The following is a 19,393-nucleotide window of genomic DNA, read 5'->3' as shown; positions in this document are numbered from 1 at the left end:
TTCATGTGCCGCCTCTATGTTGGTTGAGGCAGGCAGGATTCCCTTGAGTAACATTTGTTGGGGGTCAGGGGAAAGGGAGGGTCTTGCCTTCTCTTTCTGCTCAAGATCCCCATGGACAATTGGTGGGCCACTGTGTGATGCAGAATGCTGGACTCGATGGTCTTTGGCCTGATTCAGCATGGCTCTTCTTATGTTTTTATAAGTGAAGCAGTCAAATCACCTTGACCTTTACAACGCAATAGATTAGCACTAGCTGTTCCTCTCCCAGTTGTGGTTGTCAAATTACAATAACAATTGGAACTAAATCCAATCATAAATTGGTGTGGAATCTATATAACAGGGACCTTTTTTCTTTTTACATTTTTTGCAGCAATCATTAAACGAATCACTACAGTGGTTAAAGCAAATCTTGTGAAGAAAATTGGCAAAAAGTGTTGCAAATTGCAATCATGTGTCTGCAAGCAGTCGTAAAGACGAGCCAGTTGGTAAGAATCCGAACTGTAGTCAGGTGATTGCAGGTACCTGGACATTATATGCTGCTTGTACAGCACCTGCCCCAAGGCCATTTTAATTTTGAATGGTGTGAAATGGTCAATCATAAATCGAGAATCACCTGTAGTTAGAATGTACTAAAATTTTAATCCAAAATACAACAAATGTACAGTAAAAGCAAATAAGGAAATTCATAATTAAGATTGCGAAAAATATTCTCTAGCTTCAGTAGCCATCCTGTGAAATTCTATAGTTTCACATCTATAAACATTCCTATTAACATTATTTCCATCTGTTAATTTATTTGCGGGTGTGTGTGGTTATTTTCTGCACTTGCCAATAATTTGATTAATTGTTGAAACTCATATCATTTTTTACAAGTGATGATAGTATTGAAGGACAAATAGAAAACTATAAACAAACTGTACTATTGATGACACTGAAGAGGAGCTTGGGAAAATAAAATGATGCAGGCTAAGGGCATAGATTAGAGTCTACATAATTTTATGGGTTCTCAGAACCAATGACATCAAGATGAGCTAAATAGTTCTGATTCAACTTAAACGTATACATGTATGTCTTCCTACTACATTGTTCTTGACTTTACTCTGCTCTTGCCTTCCTTGGACTATGTCATGAGAGTGTACTTACCATTAGGGCAGGAGAGGTCTTCTTCATGAGGCTGAAAACTGTTCAGAAGAGAAATCAGCCAAGGCCAAACACTACAAAGCAAGAAGAGTTTTACTTACATAACACATTGTATACTGATTATTGCCTTTTCCATTGCATACCTTGTCCCTACTGCATCAAATGCCCCATTTCTTATCAATCTCTTCTGACATAATCTATAACAATTATTTCTATTCGATCCTTTTCTGAAAATTCAAGTTAACCATCGGTACAATTTTCAACTGATATGTCTACAGTATCATTTAAATAACAGGGTCACACATTAACCTATTGGTTCAAATACACAGGCATTGTATTGTATTACTGTTATGCTGTGAGCCACCCTGAGTCTTCGGAGAGGGGCGGCATACAAATCTAATAAACTATAACTATAACATTGCTTAATGCCATTGTAAAACAATGCCTTATAATTGTATTTTATTTTAATCCTGAAGTAGCTACTTGTTTTTTTCTATATACAATACAAATGGATGAAGAATTGGAGAATGCCTATGTATCCCATTTTGGGAAATTTCTTGGCTGTTCCTTTCTGTAGACACTTCTAAGCCAGTTTCTAAGGGATACTGGCAGAAGTTCTGATTTTTTTTCACTGTTGGGCACAATCACTCAAGACTTAGAAAGCTGAGCCCTATTGCTCTTGATTTCATGTCTAACCCAAAGCCTTCTCACAAATATTTGGTCCATTCTTGTGGAAACAGAGTGCTGTAGTATATTTATGATCCAGAGGGGCTTTTACCTTTCACTTCATTTTCTCCTTTAGTTTTAACTAACCAAACCTGGCTAATCTAGTCTTATATGGCTTTAGCTCCCATTTTCTCTCTTCCTTGGATTCAGTCAGTCTTGTGCATTTTTTTCAAATGTGGATGCCGAGAGCCCCCACTTTGTATTAAATGAAAAGAGTCGAAGAAAAAGGCAAACCTCTTGGTGGTTGTCACCACTCTGAAGAAAAATATGCCCCAAGGTGTCCAGAGTCCCCAACCCTTTAGTTTCTGGAATGCTATGAAGGCCATTTTATTCCAGCAAATGTTTGATAGATAAGGACGCTGCTGGACCACCATTTAATAAGCTAAAAGTTATTAAAATTTGTTTTAAGATTCTTAATTGTTTACAAGGGGTTTTGTTTAAAGTATGTTATTTTATGTTAGGTGTACCTTGAAAGTAGAGAGAGCTGATTTAAACGGATTTATATATAAAAATAAATTGTTGAAAAAATGTGTATATTATATAAACTTAATAAAAAAAATGGCCATTTTTAAAAGTGAAGAATAGAGTATTTCTGACTTATGCTATAATTGTCAAACCTTATTTCATTTTTCTCTTTAAGCCTGCCCAGAAAGGAGAAAGAATAATGTGGTAACCTGTTACATGATAGGTAATTTAAAAAAAAAAATTCAGGAAGTGATCACCTTGGCGGCCTTAGCAACCTGCCGGTATACATGACGTCAAAGCTCCGCCCCTGGAATCTCTTCTTGGGAGGGATTCCCCAGTTCCTTGAAAGGGAGGTCTTCACATAAAAATAAACATTGTTATTTTTACGAAAAAGGACGCTGCAGCAGCGCTGCAAGCAAAGGGCGGTCTTTTCATGTAAAAACATACATGTTTATTTTTACGTGAAAGGACCTCCCTTTGCTTGCAGCGCTGCTGCGGCGTCCTTTTTCGTAAAAATAAAAATAAATAAAAATAAAAAATCTATAAAATTAAAAAACGATGGGATTCCAGGGGCGGAACTTTGACGTCACGCAGTGTTCGGAGTTCGAGTTCGGTTTCGGCTGAATTTTGCGTAAAGTTCATCCGAACTTGCCGAACCCAAACACCGTTGGGTTCGCCCATCACTATATATAACATAGTATAATATCTGTTAACAAGAACTCACATTAAGCAATCAGTTTCTAATTTAAAAATTCAAGCTATCCGATCCAAATATCAGAAGTAGAGCAGCACAACTGAGTGACTGGTGAAAAAGTCAGGGATTACGCAAACTTCTGTCTCTTGTTTTATTCAGCTGTTCTAAAACCTCATGCATTTGAAGGTAACACTGAAGTGGAAACACGGTTAAAAATCCAAAAAGGCCCTTGGGTGAAATTTGGAATAGGGGAAATGCTACTTTTCTGAAACTGAAAAGAAATACCCACTGCTTCTAGTTTCAAGCAGACTCCCACAGAGTTGACAGCAATTACTGCCAACTTGCATGTAGGTAGCAAAGAATCTTAAAATAGAAAGATTTTCTGACTCTTCTGGAAGGTAACTGAATTTTTATATCAAAAGATACCTGTTTGCAAATTGCACCAAAATTAGTATTGAAAGCAGTTTCAGTATCAAGAGATTTGGGTACAGGAATTTTCCTCTGTGGACAGGAAAGCGATGAAGGAGATTATGTATCAAGGAACTATTCTTGACCTTAAAATTAAAATAACCTTTCTATGGATCAACATGGGGATTCATTCTTGTTTTATCTGAGGATAATAAAGCCATCTACAGTGATACTTAAACATTTCTGATCTCATTTGAATTTTTACTATTTTTGCATAAATATGAGCTAAAATGAAATCCACATAGCTCTTCAAACTAGAGAACCCAAATGAACATGAGTCAAAAATACTAAAAATTTCAATATATAACTAGTATAGTATAATATAGTATAGTATTATCATCGTATCATAATAAATAAACCCCAGTACTTTAAATGTAGCATCTGAAGTGGCATAAATACCCAATCCATGCTTGAAAAGCAGTGCCATCCATTGATTATCTATTTTAGTTTGAAGCTATTTTTTCTCCACAAATCCAGTTCTCTGTAACATTTAGCATTGACAGACTGAAGAATTAGAAAATCTATTTATTTAACGAAAAGGGGAGGTTACTTTAGAAATAATTATAGCTTCCAATTGTCCACATTATAATTGTCGAGTCATGTATTAGGAAACATTCACTGAATAATCAAAGCATGAAATTTCTGCTCTATGTAGATCTCACTTAACTCCACTGCAAAATGTCACAAAAGGATGCACCATCTTCAGTTTAAGTTTTTGAATTAAATGGTAATTATGACTGAGTGCTATCATCCGATCTTCATTCATTTCCTTTATTATTATTTTTTCTATTTCATTATCTGGCAATAGGTAAGAGGTACAGCCAATCTAGATATCTTGAGAGGCTACACAATTGAAATCCAGCTACAATGACATTATTACAACACAAACACACGTATACTTAATACTAATATATGCTTTAAAGATAATCTATGGATATAACTGATTTCACAAGTGGAAATAGGTAATAGCGTAACCATCCACAATTTTTTAAATGATAGAATTCTGACTTTGTTCTTTGGGGAAATGCAGTTAGCACAAATGACAGAAGAGTTTAGATTTCAAGTAAAAACATTTATTTATCACTATCAAATCTTCAAATGGAACCTGATTATCAATTTTTATCATTTGAAATTTTGAGTGTAACATATGTCTTTTCATTTTAATTTTATGGTTGGATGTAACAGTATTATAGTTATATTAGTCATGCCTCCCTTGGAAGTAAAACTGGCACATTAATATTAATGAAGGCAGGTCTCCCATACTATCATATGATTTATATAAACTATCACTATAATCAAGTACAGGGGAGGCCATATTACCTACCTCGCTGGTGTCTCTTTCACTGTATAAATTTGTTCTAACGAATATACTGAAGCCAGTTTAATAGATATAAACCATGTTATTTCTCAAATGAACATTGTCTTACCTAAACGTTCCTTCTATGTGTGCTATGGGACTGTCCAAGCATGAGTTAACTTCTTGTCTGTTTTTCAGATGACTGTATTCTTCCAGAATCTGCTCAGCTTACAATGCAAAGCTGCCATTCAGGAGAAACGGCTTCTCTAATAGAGGTTTCTAACAACCAGGAAGCCTCCAGACTGCTAGGAATGCAGAAAGGGGTGGAATAGGAGCACCAATCCCCTCGATATCAAGATCCTACCACTAGCGGCCAGTTTCCAACCAGAAATGGTGACTGGGGAACAATTCCACTCAGCACCAACTCAATGTAAACAATGTAACACATGGTCAGAGAGCCTCCTCTTGGAGAGCATACTTTCCCCGCACCAGGCGTCTTGTTGCCTTTTAACTTGCAGCCATGTGGGCAAGCTATCTCTGAATATCTGCAATCGCTCCAACGTGGTTTGAGAGAGCCCTGCTGGATCTCCATTCAGAAATCGTCAATGCTAATAGAAGGTAGAGGCTGGGGAGCTCCCACGCCAACTCTCCCCTTAGCCGCAGAAATTCCTTCGAAAGAGAAACAAGAGCCAGCTCACAAACTGAACTGCTTGCCGCTTGACTCTGGAGCCCCGCCGGGAATCCGGACAAGCGCTCCTGCTGCCTATTCAAAAGAGCACCAAACCACATGGGTGGGAGACTCGGCTCACAGCTGATCGGCTCCTTGAAAAGAAACACAGAGACTCGCCGGGTCCCCGGACAAGTACTCCCGTTACAGTTTAAATTATCGCACTTAGGAGCTGAAACCCACATAATACAAAAAAGCCAACTGCCAGCTGATCTTTAACAAGCAACAGATCTCTGGCCAAGCACCCCTGCCAACAATAAATGTTTTTCTTTGCTGAAATTCAAATAATGAGACAGTCAAAGCATGTGAGCAGAAACCCCAACTCACCGCTGGCTAGGTCCTCAAATAGTAACGGAGGCTCACCAGGACCCCGGACAAGCACTCCTGTAATGGAATAAGCAGCTCCAGCTAAACCAAAACTCATCATCCCATGGCAGTAAATAGAAAATGTAAGGTGTTAGGGAGATTCTCTGAACATATCCGCTCCCAAACAAATATAAATATAAAAACCTGTGAATTATCCAAGATAATTTCCTGTCCGTTGACCAAACAATGAGTAGAGAAATATATTTTGTGTCCTTCTAGGCTCGACTGAATAAAACAACTAGCTTAGTGGGGGCCAAGGAGGAGGTGTGGCCAGATATTTCTTACTCAGTCCCTGGCTAACAGACAAGAAGTTAACCTATGCCTGGACATTCCAAGCAGAGCACAGGAGAAGAATCATGTTCTTTGCCTGAGCTTGTAAATGGGGTCTATTTACAAGATGTATCCTACTTCTTCATCTTATATAAGTTTGCAGAGCAAATTTGGTGCTGTCCACTCTAGACACCGCCCTAAGTCTCAGGAGAAAGGCGGCATAGAAATCAGATTAATAAATAATAAATAAATAAATAATAGATGTTGGATTGCTAAGTGCCTGAGTGGAAGACCGCTAGGAAATTCCATTTATAAAACCTGGAATCCTATTAACATGGAAAACTGGGATATAAATGAAATAAACTTTTGCGCAAAAGTGACAACATATTTCATTCATTCAACATAAATCATTATGTATTTGTGACTGAGAATTATATGAATTTAGTTTGAAGCTATTCATTCTCCAATCTGGGATCAAATCAAGAAATTGCTAATAGGACTTTTAGAAAATTAGCTATTTCTTCCTTTTCAAATTGTGATCAAATTTAGAGAAGAAACAAGTGGGTAATGAAGATGGAATGCAAATAGCAGAACACATTTTATTAACTTGATTGTCTATCATGAGAGAATTCATAGCAAAAACAAAATTAAGTCTAGGGATTTTCAGTCCAAAGTCATTGTAAGAAAGAAAAAAAAGCAGGGATGTTTAAATTGATTGCTTTATTTAAAGAAAAGAATTTATTTTAATTTTCTTCCTATTTGGAAACCACTTCTGAATTTTGTGTTTGTGATGGGAAAAAATGAAATTTGATTTTGTTTGGCTGATTTGTTGTTCTAGAAATGGGTAGTACATGCTACTGTGTAAAAGTAAAAAAGTTGAGTCTGTAATGTTCTTATCTTCTACTGTGCTAAAAAGAGTTGGAAGTCAATGCTATTTTTTAATTTTCCCTTTCAACCCTACACTTTCTTTTTATCCCTTTTGCAACCTCTAATCTACCATTATTTTTATTTTCCTTTATATTTATATTATGATCAACTAATAAAAATTTGAACCACAACCAAGTTTATTACATTTATATCAGGATAAATTTAGATTATTCATTACAAGTTTACTTCATCTAAACTAAAGAAAAATGAAAAAATACAGGCAGACAAGACTTACTATTGCCTTTCATCAACCACAGTCTCCTGAAAAACACTGGGTCGAAGTTTCAGCCAGTCCATTGAGACTTTGAGTGCAGGAAGGGGATAAGAACCCCAAGATTCTTCTTGGTAATCATTCTGAAGTGGGCACTTGCACAAAATTCCAAGAAAAGACACTGAGAAAAACAAAAATAGATTGTGTGTTTTTTACTTTGAGCACCGGACTGATATAAAAATGGTTATAAAGTCAAGCAATAATTATTTCTTGATGATTATTGGTGATAATGTTTTATGTGAAATTGTGATTAATTTCAAAAGATAAAATACAAGATGCAAATTAAAACAGGAACAAAAAATAATAAAACCTACAAACAAGACAGGAAAAAATTAACTGGATAAAAGGGAAAAAATAAAAAAGCTTTATGCAACAGATATTCATAATATCTAATATTTTTTATAAACCTATTAATGTAAACTCAGCCTTCCATCCATCCGAAGTGGGTAAAATGAGGACCCGGATTAGGGAGCTGTAAAATTCTGTAAAGCAGTATATAAGTCGAAGTGCTATTGCTATTGCTATCAAACATGAGAAATGATTTATTTCATAACGTTTGTTCTTTAAAAATGCTAATATTGCTCATATGATCATATGATTGCAAAAGTTGAGCACAGGATCTTATCAACAGAGCAAACATACCACAACTGAGCCCAGAATTTTGGTCGTATGTCAGGGGTTAAGTCAAATAAGAAAGTGAGCAGACTCAATTTTATGACCATTTTATTATCATTGTTAAGCAAGTAACCATGTTGTTAAGCAAGGTCACAAGTATGAATCCAGCTATTCCAAAGGGTGTTTTTTGCTGGCAAACAGCAAAAAAATATAATAAGATATAAAAAATAACAATATGCCTCCAAGTGACCATGAGATGCTACAATCAGTTGTAAATGCAAGATAATTGCCATGTGGCCAAAATGTAATAAATGATAGTGCAGTGCAATAGTCATAACTTTAAAGACAGGTTATAACTTTGAGTGCAATATATCTTTGAATTGTCATTAAGCAACCAACTCTAAGTTGAGGACTATCTATATTGTCTTTGTTTTAGCATTTAAATCTGTGCAAAATATGAAATAGTGATATGTGAATACAGTCACTGTAGTTCCACCACAGTCTTATAATCTTTCTATGTGCTAAAAAAAAAAGCAGGAAATTATATAGTTTAGGCTCTTTTAATGTCAGGATTCTATGTGGTACAGACAGCCTATACCAGTGATGGCAAACCTCTGGCACGGGTGCCACAAGTGGCACACAGAGCCATATCTGCTGGCACGCGAGACATTCCCCTAACTCATCTCCAAAGTGCATGTGTATACCAGCCAGCTGATTTTTGGCTCACACAGAAGTTCTGGGAAGGCATTTTCGGCTTGCAGAGGGCCTCCGGGAAGGGGGGGGGGTTACCCTCCCTTGGCTCCAGGGAAGCCTTTGGAGCCTGGGGAGAGCAAAACACGAACCTACTAGGCCCATCATAAGTTAGGAAACAGGCCGTTTCCGGCCTCAGGAGGGCGGGGGAAGCTGTTTTCGCCCTCCCCAGGCATTGAATTATGGGTGTGGGCACTCGCATATCCATGAAAGTGCGTGCCCATGCTCTTTTGGCACCCAAGGGGAAAAAGTGGCCTTCAGTGGCCTATACCTTAAAACAGATTCCCAAGTGCATATATTCCCTTTCCACCATGCCAAAAGAAAAATGTGGATATAACAGGAAAGCAGGGAGTAAATCAACAATTAAACGGAAATAAGGACTCATAAGGTTTAGCAAACTTAATTAATTTATTCACAATCTATAAGAACTCAATTGAGTCACAATTTCTCCTCTAAAAGCAGTAACTATGACATTTAGCTATAAGGTAATGCAATTCAATAACAGCATTAGCATCACAAGCAACTGTTTCTTCTCACTGCACAATCAGCCTGTGCAATGGGAAACTCATTCCAACCTCATAATCTCATTCCAGGATCCAAGAAACTTGGTTAAAAAGCAATCTAGCGAATAGCTGTGCCAAAATACTCTTGTCAACTGTATAACTTACTGAAGAGTGCCAGTAATTGTGTCCAGCATAGCTGTTCATCCTCACTGTAACTATGCTGTTCAGTCTCATTGCTAAAGTCCCGTAAATGGTGCAACTGAAACAGGTTGATGACAGTAATATGGACAAGCTGTTGAGAACTGAAGATTTTTTGGAACAGCAATCTCTGTAATAATAAAAAAATATATAATCTAACATTTCAAAAATATATTATGTCAAACTGTTCAATCTGACTGGCAGTTATTACAGAGCATCTAATATACTGCTGTAGACCATTTAATACTCAATTACCTCCAGCATAGCAATGTATATAGAACCATGTGAAACTGTTCGTATAGAAATAGCTATTGTCTCAGATTTAGTTAAGTTTCCTTCATGATCTTCAATTCTTTTAATTCTTAAATATATCGGTGAATGGCAATTCATGTATGTTGGTGAAAATGCTATTGCTGGAGAGACCAGTGCATTAATGCCTTCTGTCTATCAATTCCTGCTGGATAGGAATATACAGAATCACTGATAGGAATACACAAAGAAGCAGTCTAGGTAAGAGCATCAAAGAGCATTCAAACAACTTTTGAACAAAAATTCTTTTAGTCCCTCTATACCACCCAATCGTTCTATATACATTTAATCCCTTCCTTCCTCCAATTTAAGATCACCATGCTATTAGCCTGTTGCTTGAAGTATAAAGAGCAGAAAACACAAAAAAGCAAAACGAATTGCAACTATGCTTTTTAAAACCCAGGATTTCAGGTAGGAGTTATAGATGGAAACATAATGATTTTAACAGCAGATGTGTATGGATGCAAATATTACAGCAAATTATTATTGGGGTGTCTTGCAAGAAAAGGATCTTTCTGGTAAGATGCATGATATCATAATGGTTGCTTTCTTTCTTAAGCCAATAAAGAATAAGAAAAGCAGCATTCCTACTGCAAGTAGTCCTCAATTTACGACCACAATTGAACACAGAATTTATGTTGCTAAGTGAGAAATTAGTTTTGCCCCATATTACAACATTTGTTAAGTGCACTTGTTAGCACTGCAGCTAAATCACTGCAGCTGTTAAATTAGTAACATGGTTGTTAAGTGAATCTAGCCTCCCCACTGATTTTGCTTGTCAGAAGGTTGCAAAAAATGATAAAAATGATCCCAGGACACTTCAACAACCATAAATATGAATCAGTGGTCAAGCATCCAAATATAAATCGTGTGACCATGGGATTGCTACAATGGCCATAAATGTGAAAAATTGACATAAGTAACTTAATGAGCCAGGGTGGCGCAGCAGGTAGAGTGCTGTACTGCAGGCCACTGAAGTAGATCTGTAAGTCAGCGGTTCAAATCTCATCACCGGCTCAAGGTTGACTCAGCCTTGAGGTGGGTAAAATGAGGACCCGGACTGTGGGGGCAAATAGACTGGCTCTGTTAAGAAGCGCTATTGCTAACATGTTGTAAGTCGCCCTGAGTCTAAGGAGAAGGGTGGCATAAAAATTGAATAAATAAAATAAATAAATAAACAAACTTTTTTCAGTGCTGCTGTAACTTCAATTGATCACTAAATGAACTGTTGTAAGTCGAAGACTACGTGTACCTGTTTAAATGGATTAGAAGAAGCTTCCAAGGATTGTTGCATCCATAAATCAATTTTATATAGATGTTAGTTCAGCAAGAAAAGCTGGGAGTATTCCATAAACTAACCTTGAATTGCTCTTCTAATTTCTCACGAAGAGGGATCAATTTCTCCAAATTTTTACTCAGATATACATGGCCATGAAATTTTATAAATGCCTTAATGAAATCAGATATTCCCCACTGAGTTTTCACCTCATCACGACTGCAATTATAAGACAAAGATTATATTTCAGTCTTGGAAGCACACAAAACAAACTTTTATATTATACATGCACTTTGTAAACATTTACAATATAAAATACATATTTATTACTGGACTTTATTTAAAGGAATTATTATGGGTTGAACTGGAGAAATAATATTTAGTAGGAGAGTCAGAAGCTAGACAGCATTGTTTTGGAAACCAAATTGTCCACTAAAAAGCAATTAACCAAAACAAACCAAAGATCCACATTAATAATAGAAGCTTAAGACTGCATTTGTGTACAGTTTTTAAATTGCCAGCTGTTAGGAAAATCAACTTACCTATCCAACCATTGATCCAAGGACTGTTCCATCTCATAAATAAAATTATAATCTAATTTATATGCAGCATTTACAATTAGGAATTCATTTACAATCAGACCAATACTGGATAAAAAGACATGGGAAATTATTTGCTTGTAACTTTTTTGAGAATATATTGATGCTGCAGTTTGGACAATGTATGGCACACTTTAAACCCTATACATGGTTAATACTTTGCATACATGAATTTATAATCCCCAGATGTTACTGAACTAAAATGGTATTTGTACAGAGACATCCAATGATACATCAATGCTTTCCCTTCTGGAATACATCCAATGAGCCTTACCTTTCCAGTGCTTTAGAAAGTGCTTTTTGTAGGTTAGTAGAAGCAGCTGGGAAAGGAAATTTCACAGCAATGCTTCTGCAGTAGTAGAAAATTGTGGTCAGGTGATCTCCTTTGGAGGATGCTAAAATAGCCAGCTGATTATAAGGCTGACCTAAATAGGATAAATAAAAGGTTTGTTACTGAGTTTTGTTTTATAAGCACAATCCAACGTCCTTGTTATATTCTAAATCAGGGGTCTAAATCCCCAGTCCATGGACCGCTATCAAAATGCAGCCTGATGGGAAAGTGAAGAACTTTCTGAATTAAGTGCTGACAAATAAGAACCACTTCAATTTACAGCATAATAATTCATTTACATAATTCCTTTTATAAGTCAAAAAGTACCATATTTTTCAGACTAACTTTTGGGGATGGGAAAAAAATCTGCCTCTGCCTCCCAGCAATTTGCCTCATTGCAACAAACAGCAAACAGCCTGTTCAGCCTAATTTAGCACAAGCAGCTGATTAGTGGTTGTATCAGCCTCCCGGAATACTGCTGATCAGCTGCTCCAGGCTGTGGCAATTATCACCTATTGCCATAACTTCCGCGTGCCCCATTTTTGGCTTCTATGCATCCCGTTTTCAGACTGTTCCAGGCAGTGGGGATTGCCACTGCCACCTATGGCCACCGAATGGGACACACAAAAAACAGGACATGCAGAGGCTGAAATAGAATGCACAGAGGCCGTGGCGATCGCTGATCGTCAATATTCCGGGAGCTGCTCGTGCTAAATTAGGCTGTGCTAAAGCTGAACAGGCTATTTGCTGCAAGGATGCAAATTGCTGGGATGCAGAGGCCGAAGGATGGGGTTGACATGTGAGCAGAGTTTGGCAATAGTCGCTCTATAAGAGGCACAGACATTTCCACCCACTGGTGGGGGAGGGGGGAGTGTGTCTTAATAGTCCAACAAATATGTCATGTGCATTTAAAAAATACAACATAAAAAGCTGTTCCAATCAGAAATGCAATAGAAAAAAAAACATTTCGGTGTGATGCTTACTAAGCATCCTGTAAGGCAGTGGTCCCCAAACTTGTAGCTTGGCAACCTAGTTGGGTGGGGAGGGGAACCGGGGTGGCGCAGCAGGTAGAGTGCTATACTGCAGACCACTGAAGCTGACCTGTAGATCTGAAGGTCAGCGGTTCAAATCTCATCACCGGCTCAAGGTTTACCCAGCCTTTCATCCTTCCGAGATGGGTAAAATGAGGACCCGGATTGTGGGGGCAATAGCCTAGCTCTGTTAAAAAAGTGCTATTGCTAACATGTTGTAAGCTGCCCTGAGTCTAAGGAGAAGGGTGGCATAAGAATTGAATGAATAAATAAATAAACCACCACATGAGCAGCAAGCCAGTATGTATGTGTATGTTTACGCAGCTTGACTTCTGAAGTGGCAGGCCAGCACATATACGCATATGGCTAAATTTGTGCAAGTTGAGCTACGTGCGAATGTACACGAGTTGGCCTGCTGTTTACACGAGGTGCATATTTGGCCTGTTTCCGAATAGGCTAGGGCCCAGGGATTGGAGATCCCTGCTGTTAGATTCTATTAAACAGGGCTATTTCTGATATAAAATCCTCAGCAGTGATTAAGTTGGTCTTAGAAAGTCTGCCCTATCTTCCTTCTTTCCATGCAATGACGGTAAAATATAAGAACTTAAAATTGGTATCCTAAATACAAATAAGCCTTTTCTGCTGTTACAGAAGTTATTCAACCATGTGTATTACACTTTCAAAACTCACCATTGGAGGGGACAAGCTGAGCTGCATGCCTATAATAGGATTCAGCCTGGCTGGTCTGATTTCTGTAGCGAGCTGGGAAGAGATGATTTTATTTTAGATAGAATATTAATACCCTATTTCTAAAATAACTTGGTTTGTGCATAATACATAGCAGTTCATGTAAGATTTTTGACCTTCCAAATATATGGTTTTGAGTTTTACATAGTCAAACTGACAGTAACAAAATTGGCAAGATAGGACAAATATTGATTGTGGCCAAACCTGAGTTATTATTACCTTCCCCTGCTTGAGAGTAGCAAAAGGAATCTGGCTGGCTATGGTAAGGGACACAATGCTGTATTTGGTCTGCTCTTACTCTCTTGTTTATGTTCTCACTCTATCCTCATGACATAATTACCCTTTGATATGTCCCTCTATTAGATGCTGGAGGGGAAGTCTAAATATTTTTTTGCCTTAGAGACTGAAAAACCCATTAGTAACCAGAGTTACAAAACTGCACAGATGATCAAGTGCTTTAAAGATTTCTACAATCTACAATCACTTTAAAGATTCCTACAATCTACAATCCAAATGTCCTGTTTGAACTGCAATTTCACAAGACCACAATGTCACTTAAATGCGGCATCTTCAAGACATTATAGAATATACAGTCTTGTACTTCATAAATTGATTTGTCTACTTTTTCAACCCCTCCTTGGAGCTCTACCATTTATAAATATTTTGATCTCTGAAGGTAAGCTTAAAAAAGAACTTTTCCTACTTTTGATACTTACCGATGTCTCCAAGGTGGACAAGGCAGTGCTGGCATATATATGAGCACGAGCTAGATTGTGGCTTCACTATGGCGCTGGTGTGCGTCTGTTTATTGCTGATAATTCCCAACTGAGAGGACTTCACACGGCAGGGCAAATCCACATTAAATACTGTGCAGAGCTCCTGCAGTAGCTGAAATTAGAAATTATCAGTTATATCTAAATCTTAGGTTCTCTATTGAAGCTAAGTTAAACATTTCTCTTTGTTATTCTCCATCATAATCACTTTTTTCTTGAAGTTATTCAAGAAGATTTAATAGAACAATAAATCTTTTTACCATTCGGTTTTATTTCTTATTAAGGTTTTGAAGTTTGAGCTCATTGATTTAAAAATAATAATAAGATTCAATGGTAAAAAAAAATGCTATAACATAGAAATGATAAAAGATTTTAGAAATCTCAAAGAGCTGTTATTAACTGAAAGAGGTAAAAGAGAGGCCGATGGTCTGATTTGTTTTAAAATAAATAAGTATCAATCTTGATTCCTGGCAACTGCATGGAATTTTCTTAATAAGATTTCTAGACCAATCCCTGGAATTTTCTTAAGATTTTTTAGAAGTAGTTTGCCACTGCCATTCCTCTTTGGGACGAGGGTGAGTCTAAGCTGGCTTCAAGACAAAAGCAGGGATAGGATTCATGATCCCCTAGGTTTCTAAACTGGTGTCTATAACTACTACAATAAACAAGTTTTGGTAGATAAATAGTTCGAGTTCAGCGTTCTTTTTTCCAAAGCAGTCAAATTAATACCAAAGAAAATTTTCAAAAAAGGATTGCTCTCTCCTTTTTATAATTTTCTAATAATTAGCATTTCAGACATACATACTCTTATTTCAGATACATAATCTTATCTTTACATATAGCCGTCATGTTTGGCTTTCACTGTTGGTTCTCTCTCTCTCTTCCTCTCTCTTTCTTTCTTATTTTAATATTTTTTTAAAATTAAACCATAAAGGCCCGGTTAACACTAAGAAGAAAAATCATTCATGGCTTACACATCACATTTTAAGAGTGGATGAGTGACAGCCTGATTCTCATACAGAAAAAGCTATCATAAAAAGAGAGCAAAGAACAACTCAAGAAAAACACAACTCAAAATCTAGTAACTTAAAACATGGGGAGACATTCATGCTTGGAACTATGAGATTGACATGTGGCAGATTTCCTACAGGCTGCTATATAGAGAGCTTCTTCATAAAACTAACTAACCTTTTGGCATCTGTTTGAAAATGTGAATAGAGATAAGAATTTTATAGATTAGCTTGAAATGCATAGCTGGGTTCTACACAACTCAGACAAATTACATTGTAGTTTACTACATTACTTGAACCAGCCTAATGACTGCATTGTTTATGATTCTAGTTAAGCCTCTTGTATGAAGCTGCAAAAATATAATATGTAAAATCAGATTCCTTCAAACTAACGAAAAATGGAGTCTATTATACAACCTTAAGAAAATGGTTCTATAATGTTATAACTGATCTTATTTTTTTTTTAAAAATCCAAATGAAGTATATTGATTTGCAATTGTTTTTTTAATTTCAGAATCCGTACAATTTTTGGAGTTTGGGGGGAGATAATTTCATAAATACTAACAGGTGCCACCCAACAGGAACAAGATATATTATGAAAACTCTCTTTTAAACACTACTCTACAGTTTAAATTCCCCAAATCAACAGCTGTTTCATAACGTTGAGCAACAATGCAATTTCTATACCATGGCCCTAATGCTACTTCTTGACTCACCTGCGTATAGAAGCCACTAGCTGCTTCTAGAAATAGAGAGAGGTTTGCTTGAACTTCACTCCGGTTTGGATTTGCTCGGTTTTTTGCTTGACCCTGTAGAGTTGTGATCTGATTCTTAAAGGCATGATTCCACCTTAAAAAAAGGAACAACTTTCACTGTTTGTTACACACAAAAACCTAATATACTGAATAATACCTGCTTGAAGGGGAAGGGGAATGCTGTTTCAATGAAGCTTCTAGAGTGCCACATATATTATCTTCACATAATGATCATATATCTACCTAACCCTTTTCGTCACTTGTTGACACTTACGTCAAACATTAGTACTAACCAAAAAGATTCATAGCAATGAGGATTATCAGAAAGCCTGCCTAGTAATAAGAATTGGGAATATTACCCCTTTTTCTCTTTACAGTATGGACAAACACCCCTCTTCCCCGATTGCTCATTAGAAAAAGTCCCAGTAGAAGGATGACTTCTCTCTCAAAGAACACAATGTAACAAGAAGGAAGATGAACCTGACTGTCTACAATAATCAGTGATAAAGCAAATGCGGGGAATTTCTTTTACTCTTCTCTGCAAAGTATCCTAGACACAGGTGCCGGAGAGGGATATCAAGAACTGCCAGCTAATATTTAGTACCCACAGGAAATACCAGCCAAGGTTGAATTGGATATAAATTCATCCAAGGGTTTGACTTGGGAGATAAACCTCTGTCCAATCCCTCCAGGAAGTCCAGTACATGCTGGTATTGATGTAGAAACCAGAGTGATATTGTGCTTGAAATAGAAATGACAAAATGCCAACCAGGTGATGTTATAGATGCGATTGGTGGATGCCCGTCTGAAAGTCTGAATAGTGTGGATCACCTCCCTGGAAAATTTGTCCTTCCTCAAGATATCCCTTTGAAGTGCCATATGGCTAGTTGCAACCATTAGGGCAGGCGGGGGTTCCTGCTTACCTCTGCTACCGGTGTGGTTGGGTGATTGGCGCATCAAAAGAAAAGGATTTAGGGGTATTGATTTCTGACAGTCTCAAAATGGGTGAACAGTGCAGTCAGGCGGTAGGGAAAGCAAGTAGGATGCTTGGCTGCATAGCTAGAGGTATAACAAGCAGGAAGAGGGAGATTATGATCCCGCTATATAGAATGCTGGTGAGACCACATTTGGAATACTGTGTTCAGTTCTGGAGACCTCACCTACAAAAAAATATTGACAAAATTGAACGGGTCCAAAGACGGGCTACAAGAATGGTGGAAGGTCTTAAGCATAAAACGTATCAGGAAAGACTTAATGAACTCAATCTGTATAGTCTGGAGGACAGAAGGAAAAGGGGGGACATGATCGAAACATTTAAATATATTAAAGGGTTAAATAAGGTTCAGGAGGGAAGTGTTTTTAATAGGAAAGTGAACACAAGAACAAGGGGACACAATCTGAAGTTAGTTGGGGGAAAGATCAAAAGCAACATGAGAAAATATTATTTTACTGAAAGAGTAGTAGATCCTTGGAACAAACTTCCAGCAGATGTGGTAGATAAATCCACAGTAACTGAATTTAAACATGCCTGGGATAAACATATATCCATCCTAAGATAAAATACAGAAAATAGTATAAGGGCAGACTAGATGGACCATGAGGTCTTTTTCTGCCGTCAGACTTCTATGTTTCTATGTTTCTATGTTTCTATGTGTGCTATTGCCATGTATATATATATCAATTTCAGCATGCATAGAAGCCAAATCTTGCTCCAATACAGGCATGTGCCAGTCACCCGAAGTTGCGTGTGCAGCTCCATTTTCGCTACTGGAACACTCTCTAACACCCCCCCCCCCAATTCAGGTAGTAACCCAATACTGATTGGGGGTCTGGGTGGATCACTGCCCACTGACTGAAAAATATCCTGTGATCGAGTATTCTCCTTAGGTGGGTCACGGACAGGCTGACCAAATCCACGTACCAAGGATGTCTGGGCCAATGAGGGGAATTTCCACCCTCTCCACCAGCAGTTTCCTGATCACTCTAGGAAAGAGAGGAAGAAGGGGAATGGCATTAAGCATCCCCCATGGCCATGGGCTGCATAGGGCATTGACCCCTTCCGCCCTCAGTATCGCAAATCTAGAGAAGAATCTGGGAGAGAGCTTCAAACAGGTCCAGGTGCAGGTGCCACTCTGAGTGATCTATAGTTGTCCTGCTCAGCCAAACCACCTGCAAGTTTGAAACCCTGGATATGTGTTCCACCCTAATGGAACAGATGTGATGTTCCAGCTTGTGTGCCTCCAGCATGAGGCAACTGGACAAAGTGCCTCCTTGGTGGTTGATGTGTCACTGGGGAGCCATTTTGTCCGTCAGGATCAGGACATATTTGTCTGAGACTATATGCTTGAAGTGACGAAGAGCCAAATGAACCACTCTCAGCTCCAACCAATTTATGGTTTATGACAAATCCAATAGGCTCCAACATCCTTGAGCCACCTGGGACTGGACGTGAGCTCCCTACCCAAAGAGACTGGTAACCATGATATGGGTGGGTTCTCTGAAGAGACAGCCCTTGTCATAGCACAGGATGTCCACCAATGGAAGGATCTGAGAATGGTCGAAGAGACCCAAGCTTTGACCCTGAAATTGCTGCTGCTGAGGCAACAGGAACCACTGAAGAGGACGAGGATGCAGTCTTGCCCAATGTACAATATCGATACAGGATATCATCTTTCCCAGCAGCTGAGAGAGCACAGCCATGGGGCCAATCATAGTCTCTGAACTTGAGTAATCAGGGACCGAATGCTAGTTAGATGGTCCTGCGATAAAAATACCTCGCAAGTCTCTGCGCTGCCTGAAGCTCAAAGAGGTGGTTGTGGTTCTTGCCAGGAAGCCAGCTAACCCGCACACTCACAGCGGCAGCAGATATCCCAAATGCTAGGGAAGCCTCCTTGCACTCACTCGCTCCAACTGCTAACAATCCAGATTGAATCCAGGAATTGAAATCTTTTAAAGAGAGTCCAAAATTAATTTCTGTTTGTTTGTTCAGGTTTCTTTGAGTAGAGAAAGGTTTTTTGCGTCTCTCAGGCTAGACTGAGTAAAACAACTGGCTCTGTAGAGCTAAGGAGGAGGAGTGGCCAGATACTCAGTCCCTGACAAACAGACAGAATGTCAGGCCAAAGCCCTATTTTATTGAACCCTCTGG

At 38.0% G+C, this 19,393-nt stretch overlaps 1 protein-coding gene across 1 annotated transcript in view; it reads right to left on the bottom strand.

Annotated features, from left to right (window-relative positions):
- SMG7 (SMG7 nonsense mediated mRNA decay factor) overlaps positions 1-18,948 on the bottom strand; it is a 47,713-nt gene extending 28,765 nt beyond the window's left edge. Inside the window, exons 1-10 of the mRNA XM_070748543.1 lie at positions 18,710-18,948; positions 16,210-16,342; positions 14,427-14,598; positions 13,654-13,725; positions 11,876-12,026; positions 11,545-11,649; positions 11,086-11,221; positions 9,385-9,547; positions 7,316-7,472; positions 1,144-1,214 (exon numbers count right to left, since the gene is read on the bottom strand). Coding sequence (XP_070604644.1) covers positions 1,144-1,214; positions 7,316-7,472; positions 9,385-9,547; positions 11,086-11,221; positions 11,545-11,649; positions 11,876-12,026; positions 13,654-13,725; positions 14,427-14,598; positions 16,210-16,342; positions 18,710-18,948 — 1,399 coding nt within the window. The remainder of the gene's footprint in view (positions 1-1,143; positions 1,215-7,315; positions 7,473-9,384; positions 9,548-11,085; positions 11,222-11,544; positions 11,650-11,875; positions 12,027-13,653; positions 13,726-14,426; positions 14,599-16,209; positions 16,343-18,709) is intronic.
- Positions 18,949-19,393: the final 445 nt, after the last annotated feature.

Source organism: Erythrolamprus reginae, chromosome 3 (assembly GCF_031021105.1).
Source record: "Erythrolamprus reginae isolate rEryReg1 chromosome 3, rEryReg1.hap1, whole genome shotgun sequence".
Taxonomy (NCBI): domain Eukaryota; kingdom Metazoa; phylum Chordata; class Lepidosauria; order Squamata; family Dipsadidae; genus Erythrolamprus; species Erythrolamprus reginae.
The sequence above is the reverse complement of the archived record's forward strand: the minus strand, read 5'-3'. Positions and strand labels throughout refer to the sequence as shown.